Source organism: Candoia aspera, chromosome 1 (genome assembly GCF_035149785.1).
Source record: "Candoia aspera isolate rCanAsp1 chromosome 1, rCanAsp1.hap2, whole genome shotgun sequence".
Lineage (NCBI taxonomy): Eukaryota > Metazoa > Chordata > Lepidosauria > Squamata > Boidae > Candoia > Candoia aspera.
Genome location: NC_086153.1, coordinates 295,817,367 through 295,836,040, shown reverse-complemented (window position 1 = coordinate 295,836,040; position 18,674 = coordinate 295,817,367). Strand labels below are relative to the sequence as shown.

Genomic DNA, 18,674 nt, shown 5'->3' with positions numbered 1-18,674 from the left:
CGCGGCACTAGACAGCATAGAGGATTTCTCTCGATCATGAATCGGACTTTATTTGCTAATAAAAAGCTGCAGACTCCGCCTAATCGAGTTCAACTCTCACTCTCGGGGACTGCGCGGACACACCGGCGTCGAATGACGCCCTCGACCTCTACTTCCCCCAACCCGCTGAACTTTTCCTTGGCGCTTCTAGCACAATTGATCTCGGTGACTGCCCCGAGGCTTCCCACCTCCCGTCATGCAACGAGCGACGGCGGTCACGTGCCGGAGGCGGAGGCAGAAAGTCCGGCCTTGTGTCGGTGGGATTTGCCGCCATGCTGTTGCTTTCACCGGTCCGTGGCCGCCTCCAGCCCAGGCCGGCTTTCCTGACGTCCCTGCTTACGCTCCTCTTGCTGCCGGGGCCCGCACAGCCCATCTCCTTCCAGTTGCCGGGCAAGGCCCGCAAATGCCTGCGGGAAGAGATTCACCGCGACAAGCTGGTCACCGGCGAGTACGAGGTGGTTCCCCCGCCGGGCTCGTCTAGCGGCCCGTCCGCAAACCTCAAGGTGCAGCAGCCGGGCGAGAGAGCGAGCGGGGGGCAGTTGGGCGGGAGCGAGCGGGGGTTGATCGGGCAGGGCGTCCTCTGTCTTTAGAAACGCTGCAAGACCGGCCCTAATGTGATACTTTCCTTCTCTGCGTGGTACTTGGCACCTCCCCACGGTCAGGGCGTGAGGCTCTGTTTGCAGGCAGCGCGTGGGACTCCTTGGTCCAGCGTGTTGCCGGCCACGCGCTTGTATTCCCGTTCCCTTCCGCGTCTTGGGACACGTCAGCGTACTCTGTGTGTCCTGAAAAGGCTGAATACGGAAGGAGGAAATAGGCCAGTTTTGTGCGCTCACTGGGAAAAACACTGCCCATAGTGGCTCCAGGCCCTCACAAGAATTCCTTTGCTCTCAGTAGCGCGGGATGTAAAAAAGGCTGTCCTCTGTTTCAGTTCCCTCCCTGAATCTTCTTTTCACATACTTACAACTTGTTCATTCCTGATTTTATAGCTAAGCTTTTCCCTGTGTCTCAACCATCCCACTGTTTTGGAGTTTTAACCATGCTGTAATTGTCCAACACACAGTACTATAAGGAATTATTCTTTGGGTTCTTAGAATAATATGGCAATAGGAAGTGTAGCCCAAATAGCAAAAGGATGAATATTTTTTTAACTCTATAAAGAGAAGAGGCTGTTGAATGCAGAAGTTTGTAGTCTTAAATTGACTGCAGTGAGATGCGATGAAGCCAAGACTAAGCCCATGCTCTGAAAATTCCAAAGCGTTAAGAAATTCCAATATTGTATATAAAAGCTTGCTTCAAAGAATTTGGTGTTCTTACCAAAAGTGGTAGGGCTGTTTGGGGGTAATCCCTACTTTATGGATTCCATATTACAGAAAAAAGCCATAGTGCTAGGTAAATTGGAGCAAATTTGGTTGAGTCTGTTATTTTCATTATGAGCATGCTGTTCCTTCTCCAAGCATAGTTCTCTCAGTATTTGAAAATGCATTCATGAAGACTTGCTGGGATCTTTGGCTATCTCACATTATGACTACTAAATGCAAAGGGAAATATTTGTACAACTATATTTTGAATCATCCTTATAAATGCTTTTGAACTAAGTGGAACTGTGTAGATGAAGTCGAAGTTGTTCTATGGCTTGGAAGCTTGTGTATGGATAGACTCTAAGTGAGCACTAGTGAGGCTAAATAGTGGAGGTAAGAGGCAGGATGGGATGAAATTTTCACTATGTATATAGAACTGTGAAATGCATAATCTGAGATGTCAGATGACAAAACCAAACCCCCTCACCTAACTGTATGTGCAACACTAAAAAAATGGCATAGTTGTATTCAAAAGCAGTATGGCTCCTGTGATATGACTAATTCCTTGTTTAGGTATTTTGTTGAAGAGAAGTGAAATGGATAAAGAGAAAACAAGGGAGCACTGGCCATCATGTAGAAAACATAATGTGCCTATAATTATTTTTTGCAGACTTACACCAGTGTGCTGGCTATTTTTTGACTCGTTCTCACAATAATTGAATAAAGAGAGTCAAGGTGAAACATGATATCCAATTTTCCTTTTGAGTAAAAGAGAGATTTGAACCAAAGCATTCCTTATCCAGGTATCTGACCTTGGCTGATCTTTAACAAGGCTAGTAGGGTCAGACTAGGAATTTCAGGGCTTGGAAGTTTTAAAACAAACACTGAGGGAAGGCACTGGCAAACGATTTATATATTGTTGCCAAGAAAATTGAATTGACATATCTGTGTAACCACCAGGAGTCAAGCATGACTTGGAGTCTTCATCTTCTTTCTTCCGTATCCAAAATAAACCCGGTGTTCTATTCTATCAGAATTTTTTGCAGTTGAGGCAGCCAGCTGTTTTTATAATTTAGCATTTAGTGTGCTAATCTGAGGTACTTCTGTTTCTCTCTTAAACAAGGTACATTATGCTTAACTTTGAGAAGCATATCATATCTTCTTTTTACATAGTTTATTCGGAATTGCTTTCCAAATCATCAGATGATTCAGACTGGATGAATATTGGCACAATTTAATTTTTGCTTTGACAGAGTTACACAGATGCTTATTATTTTGAATATGTTCAAATGATGATGTATAAATTATAAAGATGCTTGAAAATAAAATATATTAAAACATTCTAACCATATCTAAGACAACAAGGCAGTGAACATTTTTGGTAGTTCTAAGAGATCCATGTGTAACACACTTCCTTTTGTCTAACATTACTGAGAGAGCCTATGGCCATAAGTTCTCAGAAAGTGTAAATTTCTGTTGTTGTAGCAATAGTTATTATAGTTTATAGGGTGACCTTCGGCCAGTCATTTTCTCTTAGCCCTAGGAAGGAGGCAATGGCAAACCACTTCTGAAAAACCTTGCCAAGAAAACTGCAGGGATTTGTCCAGGTAGTCTCCAAGAATTGGACACGATTGAATGGATTAAAAAAAAAAAAGCAATAGTTTATCTCCTATCCAAATGTTTAGCATACTAGTCAAATACGTTTTAGCTTTGTTTGAAGTCCTGCTTTAGGGATTTTCTTTTTCCAGAAGATTGCAATAGTGCACTGGGATTCTGTGCACCACCAATTTGTTTTTATTTCCCAATTTTGGTGGTTCACCAGATAGCTTCAGAGAATATAGGGTGTTTATTCATCCAGAGTAGGGTTTTTTTTAAAGCTTTGGAGCAGCTGGTTACATAAACAGTTTAATAGTCATTGCTGAGTTTTCCAGTTACTAGTGATCACATAATAAATTCCAGACTGCACAGTGAACAGTTTTGTATAAAAGAACATGTGTATGGAGCAGGAAAGTTTTTAACTACTATAATTCTTTTTCATTATGTTATTTTTGTTTGGATTAATTCATTGCTATGTTTACTTATTTATCAAGCCATCTCAAGACTAACAGTTATGCTTTTGATTCTGGAGGAGTTTATCCAATGTAACTGTTGGCTGCTTAGAGGGGGTTCTTTAGCTGTCATCCCACTTTGTCCCAATCTTGTGTGGGCACTTATTGTTCAGGCTGACACTATGTTTGTGGATGGAGGGGGTGGAGCTGATGCGGTTACTGCACAAGCATTTGTGGAACATCTTTCAGGCTGGTTGTTCCCCCACAGTTGTGTGGGTTGACTTTTAAGCAGTTTGCCCATAGTTTGATAAGCAATATGCCTAGTGGTATATAGGCAGTTGTCATCTGCTGCCAGATTAATAGAATTGTAGATGCAGCCAGGCATTAGGAAGATCTGGTTCAGAACATCATGCGTGATTCTATTTTGTACTAGAAGAACCATATCTGAAAATTCTTATAACCTTTTACTGCACAAAATCAGACTTTAAATATATTTTAACATGTTTTAAGAATACTTTAATCTTATTTGATGTATTGCTATTTTGGCAGTGGGGAAAAGCACACATATAGTTTGTCCAAGTTAATTTAGTGCAGTTGTCTAAGTATAAGATACCATTTGCCTTTCCCAGAGCTGCTGATAATCTACTTTAAATGAAATGAATGAGCTCTCCCATCACACTCTTTTGAGAAACTGCTTTTTGCTTAGTGAATACTGTTACACTAATGTAAACCCTTTAAGATGATAGCGGATAGTTACACAGGGTTTTTTTGACTATCACAGTTCCTCAGAAATTAAAACTAAAATCTTCATCTAGAAAGAATGACTGCATCTTGAAAGATTCTCCCCTCCTCCCAATATTTAGCTATTAACTTGCTTCCTTCTATTGTTCTTAATTTTTCTTGCAGATTACTGATACAGCTGGACACATTCTTTATATCAAGGAGGATGCTGTTAAGGGCAAATTTGCTTTCACCACAGAGGACTATGACATGTTTGAGGCTTGCTTTGAAAGCAAACTCCCTGTGGGTAAGTGTGAAGAACTCTCTTGAGATGCTCTTGACAAGCTCCTCTTTACGTTCTTTGTAGAGTTCATTAAAAGGATAACTTTGGGTATGAAGCAAGAGTATCTGCTTTGCCAAATGTTTTGGATCTTTTGGAATGAAGTACATAAGAATACTTAATCACAAGCTTCTAAAATTACTGATGAAGATTAGTTTCTGCATTCCTTCCCAGAAATGCTTGCACTTGACCAATAGTGCAATTATAATTGCCTGGATAGAAAAACAATTTACAATATGAAATACAAGAACAGTGTTACAAAAAAAGTATGCAATAGAGAAAATCTCATTCAGCTGCTTGGACTGGTTTGTAGATTGTGCTAAACTATAATACGTAGTTTGTTTTACATTTAATGTATTGTGAAATGCCTTTGTTATTTGTAGCCCGCAGTTTGTGTTAGTATGTTGTGTGAACCAAGTGATTTATTCAATAAAAAATTAGCTTAACCCAATCATTGAAAAAAATACTCACATTCAAAATTCACAAAATATGAGCATAACCAATAATTTTTTAACATTTCTAGCCAGAAAATGCAGGAGAAAACAGAGAGGGCATTGATTTTATTTGTATTTAACTGTTTTAATGGATAAATTATATTGAATGTTTAGCTTTTGTTTTAATTTTGTATGCTGCTTAGAGTCACATGCAAGCGAGATGGGTAGCTATATAAATTCAATAAATAAATAAATTTGCTTGCTTTTCTGATTTCTTCCTGAAGTAGATATTATATCTTTTCTCCTCTAGTCTTGCCTCACATACTTCTTCACATAAGAGCTGTTGAAAGATTCTACCTGCACTTTATCTTTTCCTTCTTTGCTTTGTAGGAACTCCATTTGATATTAGACCAAATTTGGTGATACTTGAACACTAGAGCATTTTATAATCCTTGGGGATGGAATTTGATCTATTTGTTGGACATCTGCTATTATCTTTGAGCTGGGCAGGAAGACCTTTTATTGATATATACATGACGTGTGGTTGTAAAGGTTGAGAATCCATTGCATTGGTGCTTTGCTTTGTCTTATATATGGAAAAAAGAAGTGTACAAGGCATTGGTTGTGTACTCAGATCTGGTGGACAGTTGCCCAACAAGTCTTAGAGCTAAAGGTTCCTTGAGAAGTGATATATTTGTCCATCTTTCTGTCAAATGACAGGATCAGAGCTCAGCAGAGGTACTGCATAGTCCTCTATGTCTTTTCATACTGCTTCTGATCAGAGATAGATAGCACTTGAAGGTTTGCTTGAGGCTTGAAGAAACTTCTTGTACTCACTGCCTTAGATGAACTTTCTAAGTATTGTGTTTCCTATACTGTATTATAAGCTCATAAATACTGTTGTGCACTCAGAACTGAGGGAAGCTCTGAGATTTTATCAGAATTCTTGCTTACGTATTTCTGCCTTTTGAAGGATTTACTGAATTGTCTGCACCCTACAAAAACTTTCTTTTTTTAGAACTTCATACTTGACAGTCTTAATATCAAATTCTGTATCAACACAGTAGTCTATATGAAAGGAAATACCACTAAACAGATATTTGTTACAATCTGAGCATTATAGATTATTAGGAATGTCAGTAGTTTTATATGTGCTATTTGTAAAGTAGATGAACATCCTTTGGCAATTGTAGCAGTAGTATGGTTATATCTGCCTGGGGAAGCCAGAACTAAGACAACAGTTATTTGGGCCGTTGAGCCAGGTGGAGTTTGAGCAATTGGGATTTCTCAAGCTTGTAGCCACAAAAATGGGGAAGAGGAAGTGAAAGGCACTTTTTTTTTTCAGAAATATCCCATAGAGGGAAGAGATGGCTTGCAAGACTTATAGGGGATCTCACAGTAAGTGCAGAATTGCTAACACAATATTTTTTCTTGCGTCATTTACTATGCTGTTTAGGCTGCAAAGTCACTCCTATCTTTGCAGGTTTTCCTCATACGTCTACCATATGCTGAAGTTTGAGAGGAGTGACATATGTACAAATCACATTTATCAGATCAATTTTGATTAATTAGTCTTAAATGCATTCCTGTGTCCCTCAGGCCAGGTTGCCTTTAAAAATAACCCTTATATAAAGATTCAGTCATTGTTCAGATCTGAGACTTTTGTTGTTGTTGTTGTTCACACTTTAATCTTGTTTTTCTGTTAATACTTTGCTGAAAGGTTTCAGAGAGATTCTTCCCCCTGGATCTAGAGCCAGTGAGGAGGACTGTCTTTTCTCTGGCTTCCAGGGTTCTGGAGCTGCAGCCCATGATAGATACAGAGAAAGCCCCTGATGAAAAGATGGAAGGGGAAAGGAAATTAAGACCTCATTCTTAAGTACTGCACACTCTAGGTCAGGGTTTCTCAACCTTAGCTACTTTAAGATGTATGAACTTTGACTTCCAGAATTCCCCAGCCAGCAAGCTTGCTGGCTAGGGAATTCTGGGAGTTGAAGTCTACACATCTTAAAGTAGCTAAGGTTGAGAAACCCTGCTCTAGGTACTCAGTATGCTTTTAGGAAAGGTCACCTAACATTCACTTCTTCCCAATCTTTGCCTATAGAAAGGCTATGTGAAGAAAAGCACAGGAGTCCCAACAGCATTCAGTGCTCCTGTACATCTGGTGCCAACTGAGGAGAAGGTGGATTAGAGTGGCACTGAAAGTAGTTCAGTTGTATACTGTACCTGAAAGTGTTATATGTGCATTTTGAAAGCAACATCTGTACTATGGTTAGTGTATTTGCTGAGACTTGAAAATGCTCTTAATCCTCCTGCGATTTACAGGGGAATAATGTGGCAGTTAATTCTACCCATGGTCTACCAGTTAATGATGCACTGATCCCATTTTGATTTCTATAGGACTCATTAATTCCATACAGATTAAGAAAGGATTTGTGGAAAAAATATTTTGCAAACTATTTTTGACATGAATCCTGTCTTCCGGTAGTTCTTTTCTGTGATGGCAAAAAACTTGTCAAAACAAGTTATTGGATATTCTGGTTTGCTTAAAGTGGAAAGAATCATCTGCTTATGTTGTAATTTTACCCATCAAACATACTATACGTCCTTATTTGTACTTTTATTTTGAATACCATTTTTCTGACCTAAATAAAGATAGCAACATAGAATCATAAAATGATTTGGAAAGGATATTTTAGAAACTTTTCTCATCAACAGTGTGGATTTCTATTTTTTGAAGTCCATCGGAATATTTTTTTCACACAATTTTTAAGTGTTTTTGTATTTATCCATAACATGTTGAAAGTACCATAGGTATTTATTATCCTGATAGATCCTACTGTTTTTATCTATTTGTCCTAGTAGTTCCCAGACTCTGTTCTTGTGAATTTCTACTGTTGTAACCTAAGGACCCAAAGGTTGCTAAAATTTCTGGAGTTTAAGTGTATGCAATGCAATTCTTTGTATATTAATTCAAAAGGAAACCTTGCTGATTTCAGTCATGTTTATTGACTACAGATATGAATGCAGCTTTAAGACTTGTTTCTTAAATGGGTATGTCCAAATAGATTACATGGCTGTAATTGGAATTCATTTTCATAGGAACAAGTAGCAATTGTGAGATAGAGATTGCAGGCTCTTTTTTTTATCCTCTAGTATTCCAAAAGCTACATTTTGGTATATTAGAAATTGTTATTATTAGCAGCAGTACCGTTCCATCAACTGAAGGAAGGCATTTTGTTCTCTTCTCCATACGAAATATTTCTTACTGTGTTGTGCTGCCATCTATTTGTGAAATAGAACAATATTTTTTCCATCTTAAGACAGAAATGTTGGCATTCTGCGAAACAACTATATCATATAAAACTCTCAGAATTTATTATAAGCAAAAGAAGCAGGCCAGAGGGGTAAAATTTCCTTGCTTCCTCCACTGAACCCATAGCAGCTAACTTTGTGGATCCCCCAGATGTATATGCAGCTGTGTCTGCTTATAGCTCTGCTTGCCTGCTCCTTGCCATAATACATCAGGCTTCAAATTGCATTTTTCAGATTTCCCACTTAAAACCTAAACTCATGTTCTTAGAAATAATGGATATTAAAAAAACAGGTGATTTGGAATCAGGGAATATGGGAAAATGTTACCTAAAGTTATCTTAAAGTAGAAATTATCTTTTCTTCCCCCCAGAATGAAAGAGGAAAAGCAAAAAAAATCTCTTCAGACTAAAATAAGGTGTTATCTCATCTGATGTATGTAGCCCTATCCTATTCATGTTTGGAACTAGAGCATTTTTTTTTCTCAGAAGGTGTTTCTTCTAGGTAGATGTCTGCATGAATGAAAATGAACCATGTTAAATTCTATGAGACTTTGGTAATATGCTGTAATTTACATTCAAGGTATTGTTGAACAGAGATTTCAATGGAAGGCAGATCTTCCATCTTTTCCCCTTTTTCCACAACTCAGAATATGAATTATCATAACCAAACACTTTTATGTAGAATTAAACTGTGCAAAAAAACATTTTTCCATTGGATTTCTTAAGAGAGGTGTCAGTTCCTTTCATTATCAGAAAAGCAATCATACCACTGCTTTAGGATAGGTAAATGATTAGTATAAGGCTTCATTTGTGCAGATAAATCAGTGATACTTGGAGTCTTTTGGAGATTGAACAGTTACTTGCATTGTGTACAACAAGAAAGCTTTGTATATAAAAGGTAAAAGATTAAGGATGTGATTTTTATACATGGGCACAAAAATATGCCTGGAGTTGAGCTGAAGGTAAGCTGGGTTTTTTTTGTACCTATGAGCATACATTTGCATGTAATTTATTAGCAACATTCATTGAGGATTAATGACAAAGCTCTCTTTGCCAGTCCAGTCGCTTATAGTTTCTTTAGGATGGAGCTAATGGTAAAGCTTGAATTGGGAAAAAGGAGGAAAGAAGAGAGAACAAGCTAGTATTTTTAGCAATTTCCCAGATGGTTTAGAAGTTGGCTAGGTGGTCTGCTTTTCAAAGTCAGTAATTTCATCTGTTCCATTTAATATACCATTTGGCTTTCTACTTTTTCCATTTGGATAGAATTGGCCTTTTAGTTCCAGCTAGCTAATCTGGCATTATTAAATGGTACTTGTATATTTTCTTACTGCTTGTGGGTGGACTGAAGACCAGGAAATCGGAGTGCCTTGTGTCCTGCATTCTCCACATGCATAGTTGTAACAGCTTCTTATTACTTTTGGGAGTTCTTCCTTCAGCCAGTGCTATCTGTAGATTTTTCTGTGATTATAGTAATAATTTGACTCCCTCTTTAGCTGTTCAGAGGCTTATGAATGGAGAGCTATAAATCCCTCTATAATGGGGAGCAGGGCTGGGAATTTCCTGGCAGCCAAAGTACTGCATACAATGAATCCTTTCATTGCACTTCCAGGAACAGGGCGGATGCCAGACCAGCTTGTGACCTTGAACATGAAGCACGGAGTGGAAGCAAAAAACTATGAGGAGGTATATCTCTGCTTTTGCTGCTTTTGTCTCTGCTTTTTTTCTAGCACTCATGTGATGCTGTTTATGTCCTTAGGCTTAAAGTGTGATGCTGTTTTCACACCATTTTTATGCTGTGCCCACTATCTAACTTCACTGGCTATTGCTTGTACCTATTGAAGTTTTTAAAATTTGCTGAAGCCATTGAAATGGGTGAAATTGGATCATTTTCTTTAAATTGGACTTGTTTAGAGAACATTTGTTCATTCCTGTAAAATTTTTATAAGAACACGTTATTAATGAAAGCTACATTAAATCTTACTTTAAAAGAAGTTCCTGTATTATTTCACAAAACATTCCATTTAAGGCTGTTACTCCAAAGACATTTAAGAGGAAGTACCCTATTGAATTCAGTAGGATTTACTTTTACGTAAATGTTGCACAATGCTCTGCAATTTAGACCTAAATTCTGCAGTTTATGATAGTTCATAAATGTTTCTCCCCAAGGCTTTCAGAAGGAGGAAAGCTCTTGATAAAGTATACCTACAGCTGGCTTCATAACATGTGGTTCCTATAAATGTCATGAATGGAGATTCCTAGGTTTATTTAGTCATTATACATTTTCTACTAAACATTGATCATATTCTATAAAACAGAACATTTTTCTTTTTTTCCCTTCATCTTAATATAAAGTCTACTGTTATATGTAGGGGTTGTTTTGAAACTGTCACAACTGTACTAGAATCTGGTAATATATCTTTCTAGGCCCTGTTTCTTCCTTTAGGTGAAATTCTGTAAAAAAGCTGCTATAATATTTGCAATCACCAAAGTTTGATTGCCCTCTTGTGGTCTTCCAATAAACTGTTGATGGTAGTTTAAATCTACTATTGCGTGTTCCATGCTCAGCTATGTTAACAATGCTTGCTTGCAAAGTAACTCTTAGAAAATGTTCAGTAGGAGTATATTTAGGATTCCAGTCAAAATCCTCTTGCAATTAAACTTAAAAATCTTAAAGCCATTTCTACTGCTCCCATGTAACATTTCTGGTCATATGAGATTTCATTTCCATTTGAGAGATGAATGTACCTTAAAATTATTTAACATTATTAACAATTATTTAGATGTTTGGTAAAAACCAGAGCTCACTAAACTGTTGTCAGGATAGAAAAATTAAAATTTTGGCTTGTAAGTGAAAGAAGTCAAATGTTCTTCCTGTTAGGGAGGAAAATTATGGGAATTGTGGCAGCTGGAACTATTTTTTTAATAGTTGACAAAGGAGGAAAGTACAGATACTTGTCTTTCTCATGAAGTGCTATTTATGCATGAAGTTGAGGGAAATGAGTAGAAGATTACTCCCCTTTCAAGGTTGGAGCTATTGTTAATCTTCATCTATAACGCAGTATCCCTGATGTTGGCAGATTGCAGTTGTCATGACCAGGTCACCATCTGTGAAGTATTACTAGGTGGAGTGATCCTGAGTTTTCAACCTCCCATATTCATCATGATTCCAGCAAGGTGATAGCTCTGCAGGGAGAGTGGGCCATGCTAGCCACACAGAATGGGCAAAAAATTAAGGTGTCTACATCTATCGGAATTGACTGATGAAATATTACACTTCTAGTTAAAAAAGGAAACTGTAATTAGTTTGCACCAAACAAACATTGGGTAGTCAATATGTTTTGTACTTTCAGCATCAAGCAGTTGATTTGCTGTACCTTTTCCGATTGGTTGCCGTCCTCTAGTATTCAGCCAGAGTTGCCTACTATATTAGATAGGAAAAAGAAAGTGATTTTGGCTTCAGGCAAGAATTGGTTGCTTAGCAATAGAATTACTTCCAGATATTAGAGCTACTACTTGTGCCAATTTTGTGCCTATGAACATTTGTGTCTGGTGATGAAGGATAGGAAATGGGATTTTAGGGATCCTGAAATTCTGCCCTTCCCATTCTATGTGGATTCTTTATAATCTGATCACAGCCAAGCAGAATTGGACTGTTAATTGTGGCAAAAGAGGGAGTATTGGCTGTGGGCTTCTGGCATTAAAAGAATCTCAAGTAGCAGGATGTGTGGAGTCATATCTGGTCAGAGTAAACAGTGCTGATCCAGATGTACCTATTGTCTGCTTTCAATTAAGGCAGCTTTGTCTGTTTCAGGTTTAAAAAAAAATAACCCAACTGCATTTTGAGATCAGAAATCTTCATATTAGTGATGGGGCGTAGATGGGATTAGTTCAGAAATGCTGGAAAATAATCTGAAATTAATTTGCTACTCAGTAGATAGCGGAGGAAATGTTTGTACCACGTATGCATAAACAAACATGTAATAATTCTGTCAGCTGTCCTTATTGCCCTAGAAGCCTGCTGAAAGAGCTGCAGACAGGTAGTCCTCACTTACCAACCACTCATTCAGCGACTGTTTGAAGTTACAACAGCACTGAAAAAGGAGACCTATGACTGGTCCTTGAAGTTGCGGCCATAGCAGTGACCTCATGGTCATGTGATTGCAATTCAGGCCCTTGGCAACTGGCATGCATTTACAATGGTCACAGCATCCTGTGGCCATGTATTGTCATTTGCGACCTTTGCAGCCAGCTTTCGACAAGCAAAGTCAACGGGGAAGCCAGCAGGAAGTCACAAGTCATGGTCATGTGATGTCACCCTTAACGACCTGCAGTGAAGCGCTTAACAACCACAGCCAGAACTGACAAATGGATGTCATTAGTTCAGTGTGGTCACATGACTTTTTACTTTATGACTGCATCGCTTAGTGATGGGAGTTGCCAGTCCCAATTGTGGTCGGTAAGTGAGGACTACCTGTACTTACCAAAAATTATGTTAATAAGAAGCATGGTATACCATGTATTATTTGTTGGTATAGTGAGCTATGTTCTAATAGAGATGTCATGAGTAAGGATGGCGAGCAGGGGGCTCCCATCCAGGCTGTAAAGCGCATGCGTAGTACTGAGGAATTAGGTAGCCATTCAAAGAGACACAGATCGGGCCCGCCTTAGCCTTTGGGGTTTATATGTCTGGGTTTTTCCCACGCTTCAGTTTGTTAGGATTTTCTGTTTATGTAGCAGTAATAAAACACTAGAGACCTATTCCTTGTCTCAGCGTGGTTCCTGGCTGTTAGGACAGAGATCCACATTTGAATGGGAATGGGTTGGTACCTTTTGGATCAGTGATACATAATTTCTTCTTTTATCAGATTGCTAAAGTGGAAAAGCTGAAGCCTTTGGAGCTGGAGCTGCGACGACTGGAGGATCTTTCAGAGTCTATTGTTAATGACTTTGCATACATGAAGAAGCGAGAAGAAGAGATGCGGGATACTAATGGTATGTACTTGTGGATCTCCAAGTATCATTGATATGTCTCTCTGCCTAAAGAATATGAATAATTAATTTTTTTAAACAAAACGTAATTATTCCACTACTGTATTATTTTATTTAATATGTATCTATATAACTTCCCATACAGTTGCATTTCAAAGTTTATAATAAAAGTTTGGAAATACAAGGTAAATTAAAACAATAAATTAAAACAATAGCAAAAGATATCATGGCATGGGACCGGGTTACCTAAGGGACCGCCTCTTCCCTGTTTCATCAGCCCGTCCCACTTGATCGTGCAGAGAGGGCATGCTATGGACCCCGTCAATAAGAGAATTCCATCTGGCGGGGTCCAGGAGGCGTGCCTTCTCTGCAGTAGCACCCGCCCTCTGGAACATCTTGCCCCTGGAGGTGAGATTAGTCCCATCGCTCCTAGCCTTCCAGAGGAAGTTGAAGACCTGGCTCTGCCACTGGGCTTGGGGCAGGGAGGAGAATAGTCGTACTTGGGGCTGGCTAGTACCTTGAAGTGCCACTCCTATACAACAACTGAATGAGACCATAGCCATCTGGATTTTATTATATTTGGTAGCTCTGTGAAATTGTTTTATAATCTGTTTTATATTGAAATTTTATTGTGTATTTATTGTTTTATATTGTAAACCGCCCAGAGTTCCTCCGCTTGGAGGAGATGGGCAGTGACAAATTTGACAAACAAACAAATATCTATCTATCTATCAAAAAGGTGAAGAGGAAAAGGAAAATATAAACACCTGACAGTCATCTAGGGAAGGACTAGGCAAAGAGGTCTCTAAAAGATGTAATAGTAGGCACCTGATGAATTTGAGTGGGGAAGAGCATTCCAGGATGTAGACATCAGCATAGAGAAGGCTCACCCACAAGTATAGTAACTGCAGGACCCCAAAATCAGTTTTAGCACATGCAGCAGGACTTCTGTCTTTGGTGAACTTAATGCTTGACCACATTTATACTAGTGAAGGTGGTCTGTCTGTTATCTAATCCCAAGTTGTTTGGGACCTTATATATCAAAACAAAGCATTCGGTTTTGCTTGCTTGTTTATCATCATCCAGCATAGTTGCATTAGTAGAGGTCCTATAGTATTTGCATGATTGTATTCCTTTATGTGCTAATGCAGTTTCTGAACCAGTCTCAAGCGTTGCCCCAGAAAAATGAGATAGAGAAATCTAAGTATAAGCTGTAGTTGGCCTGTTCCTACCCAGAAAAGTTTATTTGAGGACAATTTTTTATCATCAAAGTGTCTTGCAAATTCGTCACAGCATAGCATTGAAGGCTTCATTATTGATATTTCCAGGGTACATAAAAGTACAGGTAGTCATTAGTTCACGACCACTTGTCCAGGAACTGTTCTAAGTTAAGATGACACTGAATGAGTGGTACTTACAACTGGTCCTCGAAGTTCCAGCTGTCCCAGCACCCCCACGGTCACATGATTGTGATCTGGGTGTTTAACTTGCGCTTACGACAGTTGCAGAATCCTGCAGTCACGTGATCACCATTTGCAACTTTCCCTGCTGGCTTCCCACAAGCAAAGTCAATGGGGAAGCTGTAAGGAAAGGTCGCAAGTTGCTCCTGTAAGTTGCTCCCGTGAGATCCCAGGGATCTTGTACTGATTAGCATGCACCTGCCCACAGCACCCTCTAACACTCTGTAGCACATGCCCTCACTTCCTGTATGGAGCACCCCCCCCCCGCACTTTCTTGCCCACAGCAACCCCCATACTCCATTGCACATGCCTACACTTCCTGTGCTCACTCCACAGCAGCCACCCCTTGCCCGACCATGCTCATGCCACAGCAGCCACCCCTCCGTCCAGCTACATTCCATAGCACTTGCCTGCCCACTGGCCTGCTTGCGAGCCATCCAGGACTTGCGACTTCTTACCAGCTTCCCCACTGACTTTGCTTGTTGGAAGCCAACAGGAAGTTGTAAGTCGCAGTCATAAGAGGTCCTTAGTTAAGGATCCGTGATTCTTGCTTAACAGTGGCAACTGCTGGGATTACTGTTGCTAAGCAATGTGGTCACATGACATCACGCTTTACTATCACATAACTTAGCAATGGAAGTTCTGGTCCCAATTGCTTTGGTTAAGTGAGGACTACCTGTAAGCTTGAGGGTTAAAGATTTCTGTTCAGCAGGTACTTGAAAATGAAATAAAGCTTCTGAGAGTCTTTTGGATTGTGGTGGGATAGAAATACATTAAATAAGTAAATAACTGCACCAAAGTAAGCCTTCTTTGCAGCCTTCACTGTCACGAAGTAGACACTAGTATGTGCACTAACATGTTGCCAGTCAGACCCATGATGAGTGTTACACTCTGAGTTATTTCCTAGCCCATTTTGTCACCCAGAGTTCCCCAGGGAACTTTTAAAAAGTCTGAGTTTTACAGCACTGAATAGGGAATTTATGGATTACTATGTCTGTAGCCCATTCTCTTTCTGCATTCTGTAAGTTAAAAGTCTCAGCAGGCTCAAAAACTCTGGCTTCTGGAAATTCCATTTGAGCATTCAAGAATCCCTTTCTCCAAGCAGGGTACCATTAAGTGTCCCTAATTCCTGCAGAAAGGGAATTATGCTTTGAAACCAAAATTTACCAGAGGATGGCCTGATTATACCTTCCACTCCAAAGCTCCAAGCCATTCACTTCATATCTTGAGGTTAAAAGAGTTTGGAGTATGCAGTACCTTAATATGTTAGTCCAGTGACCCATGGTTGTAACAGAGACCATGAAAACCTAGGCTGACACTACTAGGGCAGCCTTAACATGAATGTTGAAGTGCCTCTGGGTCACTATTCTGAAATTCTCCTGCACTATACTGTACCTGTGAATGTCTCTGCAAGCTGAGTCAGGGAAGCAGAGTGGATATTATACCAGCAAAATCTTTAGTCTGTTTCTTTGAATCAAAACCAGATAAAGATTGTCATCAGCTTCCCCCAGTTTGGAGAAATGTTCTGATAATGAGTTATTCCAATGGACCCCAGTGATTCCTCATATTCCCCAGCCTGGGTTGTTGCTCATTAAGAAACAAGTTGGCAGAGTTGAGTCAAATCTATACCACACAGGTCTCGATAATATATGTCAGATCAGTTTCCTCCTCTGAAGTAACATTTTTCTGTGAACCAACCAGTTTTTTAACAGCAGGTGCTTAATAGAGGAGAGTGATAAACCCACAGCCATCCTGCTTTTAGAAATTTTCTCTTCACAATCCCTCACCATCACGTACCTGAGATTACCTGAACAGAGACATCTCCATTCTGCATGTTCTGTTATAATGCACTCTTATTTTGCTGTATCAGTATAACCTATTTCTTTTGCCACTTTCAGTGGAAAATGTTCCATATCGCTCACGGTCAGGGGTGTTCATATCTAGTTCTAAGAACAGTCAAATTCTGTATTTGGAATGAGTGATCAAAATAATAAAAATAATGAAACATATGCAGTGACTTTTGTATTTATAGTATGCTTTATATCTGATTCTATAATTCATTCTTTATTCTAGAATTTAGACTGTTTCCCTTTCTAGAGAGGAGTGTGATTCAGTAGAAGAGATACAGGATCAGCGAGGCAATGGATATAAGCAAAGCATAATTTTGAGGACAATTTATCAACAATGCATGTGTCATTATCAAATGCAGTTGCTATGAAAGCCAAGATTATGAATTGTATTTTGTTGAATGAAAACAGAACCTTTTTTAATTATATTGTGTCCACTGAACCCAAACAACTGTAGCAGCTTTTTAGTGATAATTTTTGTATCAGTGCTTCTAGTGAAGACATAGTAGACTGTTTGTGGGATTCAAATTTTCTTGGGCTTTTTTTTTAACAATGGGCTTTTTTGTTTCAGAGTCTACCAACATTCGGGTACTGTACTTCAGCATTTTCTCAATGTTCTGCCTCATTGGACTGGCAACTTGGCAAGTCTTTTACCTGCGGCGTTTCTTCAAGGCTAAGAAATTGATTGAGTAGCAGGGAGGGGTAATTTTCCCTTGTTTTGACACCCCAGGGAAGAACACAGAGACCTAGCAATGGCGATTGAGAGCCATCTTGGAGTTGACCTGCAAAAATGAACGTTTTCTACAGCTGCCCACCAAAGGGATGGAGGGAAGGGAATGTTGGCACAGAAACTGAGGAGGAAACTTGGAACTATTATTGGATAGAATTGGAAGGGGCAGTACTTCGATTTTGAGAATTTTTGGACAGGAATTAAATAAAATCGTCTCAGACCTGTCTTTTTTTTTTCTTTGTATGTACAGTTAAATGAAGTTATCTTACATGTCACTAAGCTGCTCATCTTTGCCACTTCAATACACAGAATGTGATACATTTGAACCAGTCTTACTTGTGATTACATGGAGTTTGGTGAGGAAATGGCTCAGATGTACTTGGAGCAGACCTTCACAGAAACAGAGGTTGCAAATGATCAGGAGCCACATTTCAGGAAGAAGGGGGAGTGACCAGTGACAGCTTTCTGTGAAAATATTTGATATTTATGTTGTTATGTTACTCCTAAGGACATAACAGAAATGGTGGTGTTGTTTAAATTGCAGAAGAAGGATTTGAGGTATAGCCTCTTCAGGTTTCCTATCCCATACTCTGACATAATTTCTGCTAAAGTGACACAGTTCTTGAAAAAGCACCTTGAGTACTGTAAGAGATCATTTATTTAATCATAATAAGCTTCTCCCTGACATATACTTGAAATGCATGCTTTTTTTTTCTTTACTTCCTCCTTTCAACATCCAGCACGTCTTCTGTCAAAAATAAAAGTAAAACTACTACGTGATCTGTATCAGACTTGCATTGGACAGATTTAAATCCACTTATAGTTAGATGCTTATAGCCTTGCATCCATGTATTGGGATATCCTGTATAGAACAATCAGTTTGCATAAGGTAAAACAGATAATCTGTAGTTCTTTTTCAAAGTGTTTGCATTTTTCCTAAGCTTTACAAGTTTCAAGACTTAGAACAGTGGCAAAAATATGTTTTGTCATGATAGTTCTAAATCCCACTTGTTGATTCTATATGGCCAGCACAACACCATGTTCATTAAAAAAATGAGTGGGGGTAAGAACCTGCTTCTAAATGCTATGCAGTTTCTGGTTCCTATGCAGAAAAATTTCAGTTCATTAACTGACAGCAGCTTATTAGGCTAAAAGTCACAGCATCCTTTTCTAGTCTTAACTACTAAACCCCACCCCTGGTTTAGAAAATATAATTACTAAATAAATTGACAAAAAGGCTTCTCCTACCCTGTTTCGATTCTAGAAACTGAAGGACGCCTTACCACTCCTCTCCCAAAATCCCACTTTCTTGACAACAAAGCAAAAATAACTTGTTTTTTAAGTATTCAAAATATGGTGCAAAAATAAAGTCCTCTCAAGAAAACTATATTAAATGTAGGATATCACACTAATATGAAAAAGCCTTAGTATTTTAAATAATATTCTTCTTGGACCCGT

General features: G+C 38.9%; 1 protein-coding gene across 1 annotated transcript; it reads left to right on the top strand.

Moving 5' to 3' along the window:
* Positions 1-257: 257 nt before the first annotated feature.
* Positions 258-17,441, top strand: TMED10 (transmembrane p24 trafficking protein 10). The gene is made up of 5 exons (XM_063290137.1): positions 258-542; positions 4,292-4,412; positions 9,800-9,873; positions 13,056-13,182; positions 17,058-17,441. The coding sequence occupies exons 1-5, from the start codon at positions 312-314 to the stop codon at positions 17,177-17,179; spliced, it is 675 nt and encodes a 224-aa protein (XP_063146207.1). The 5' UTR covers positions 258-311; the 3' UTR covers positions 17,180-17,441.
* Positions 17,442-18,674: the final 1,233 nt, after the last annotated feature.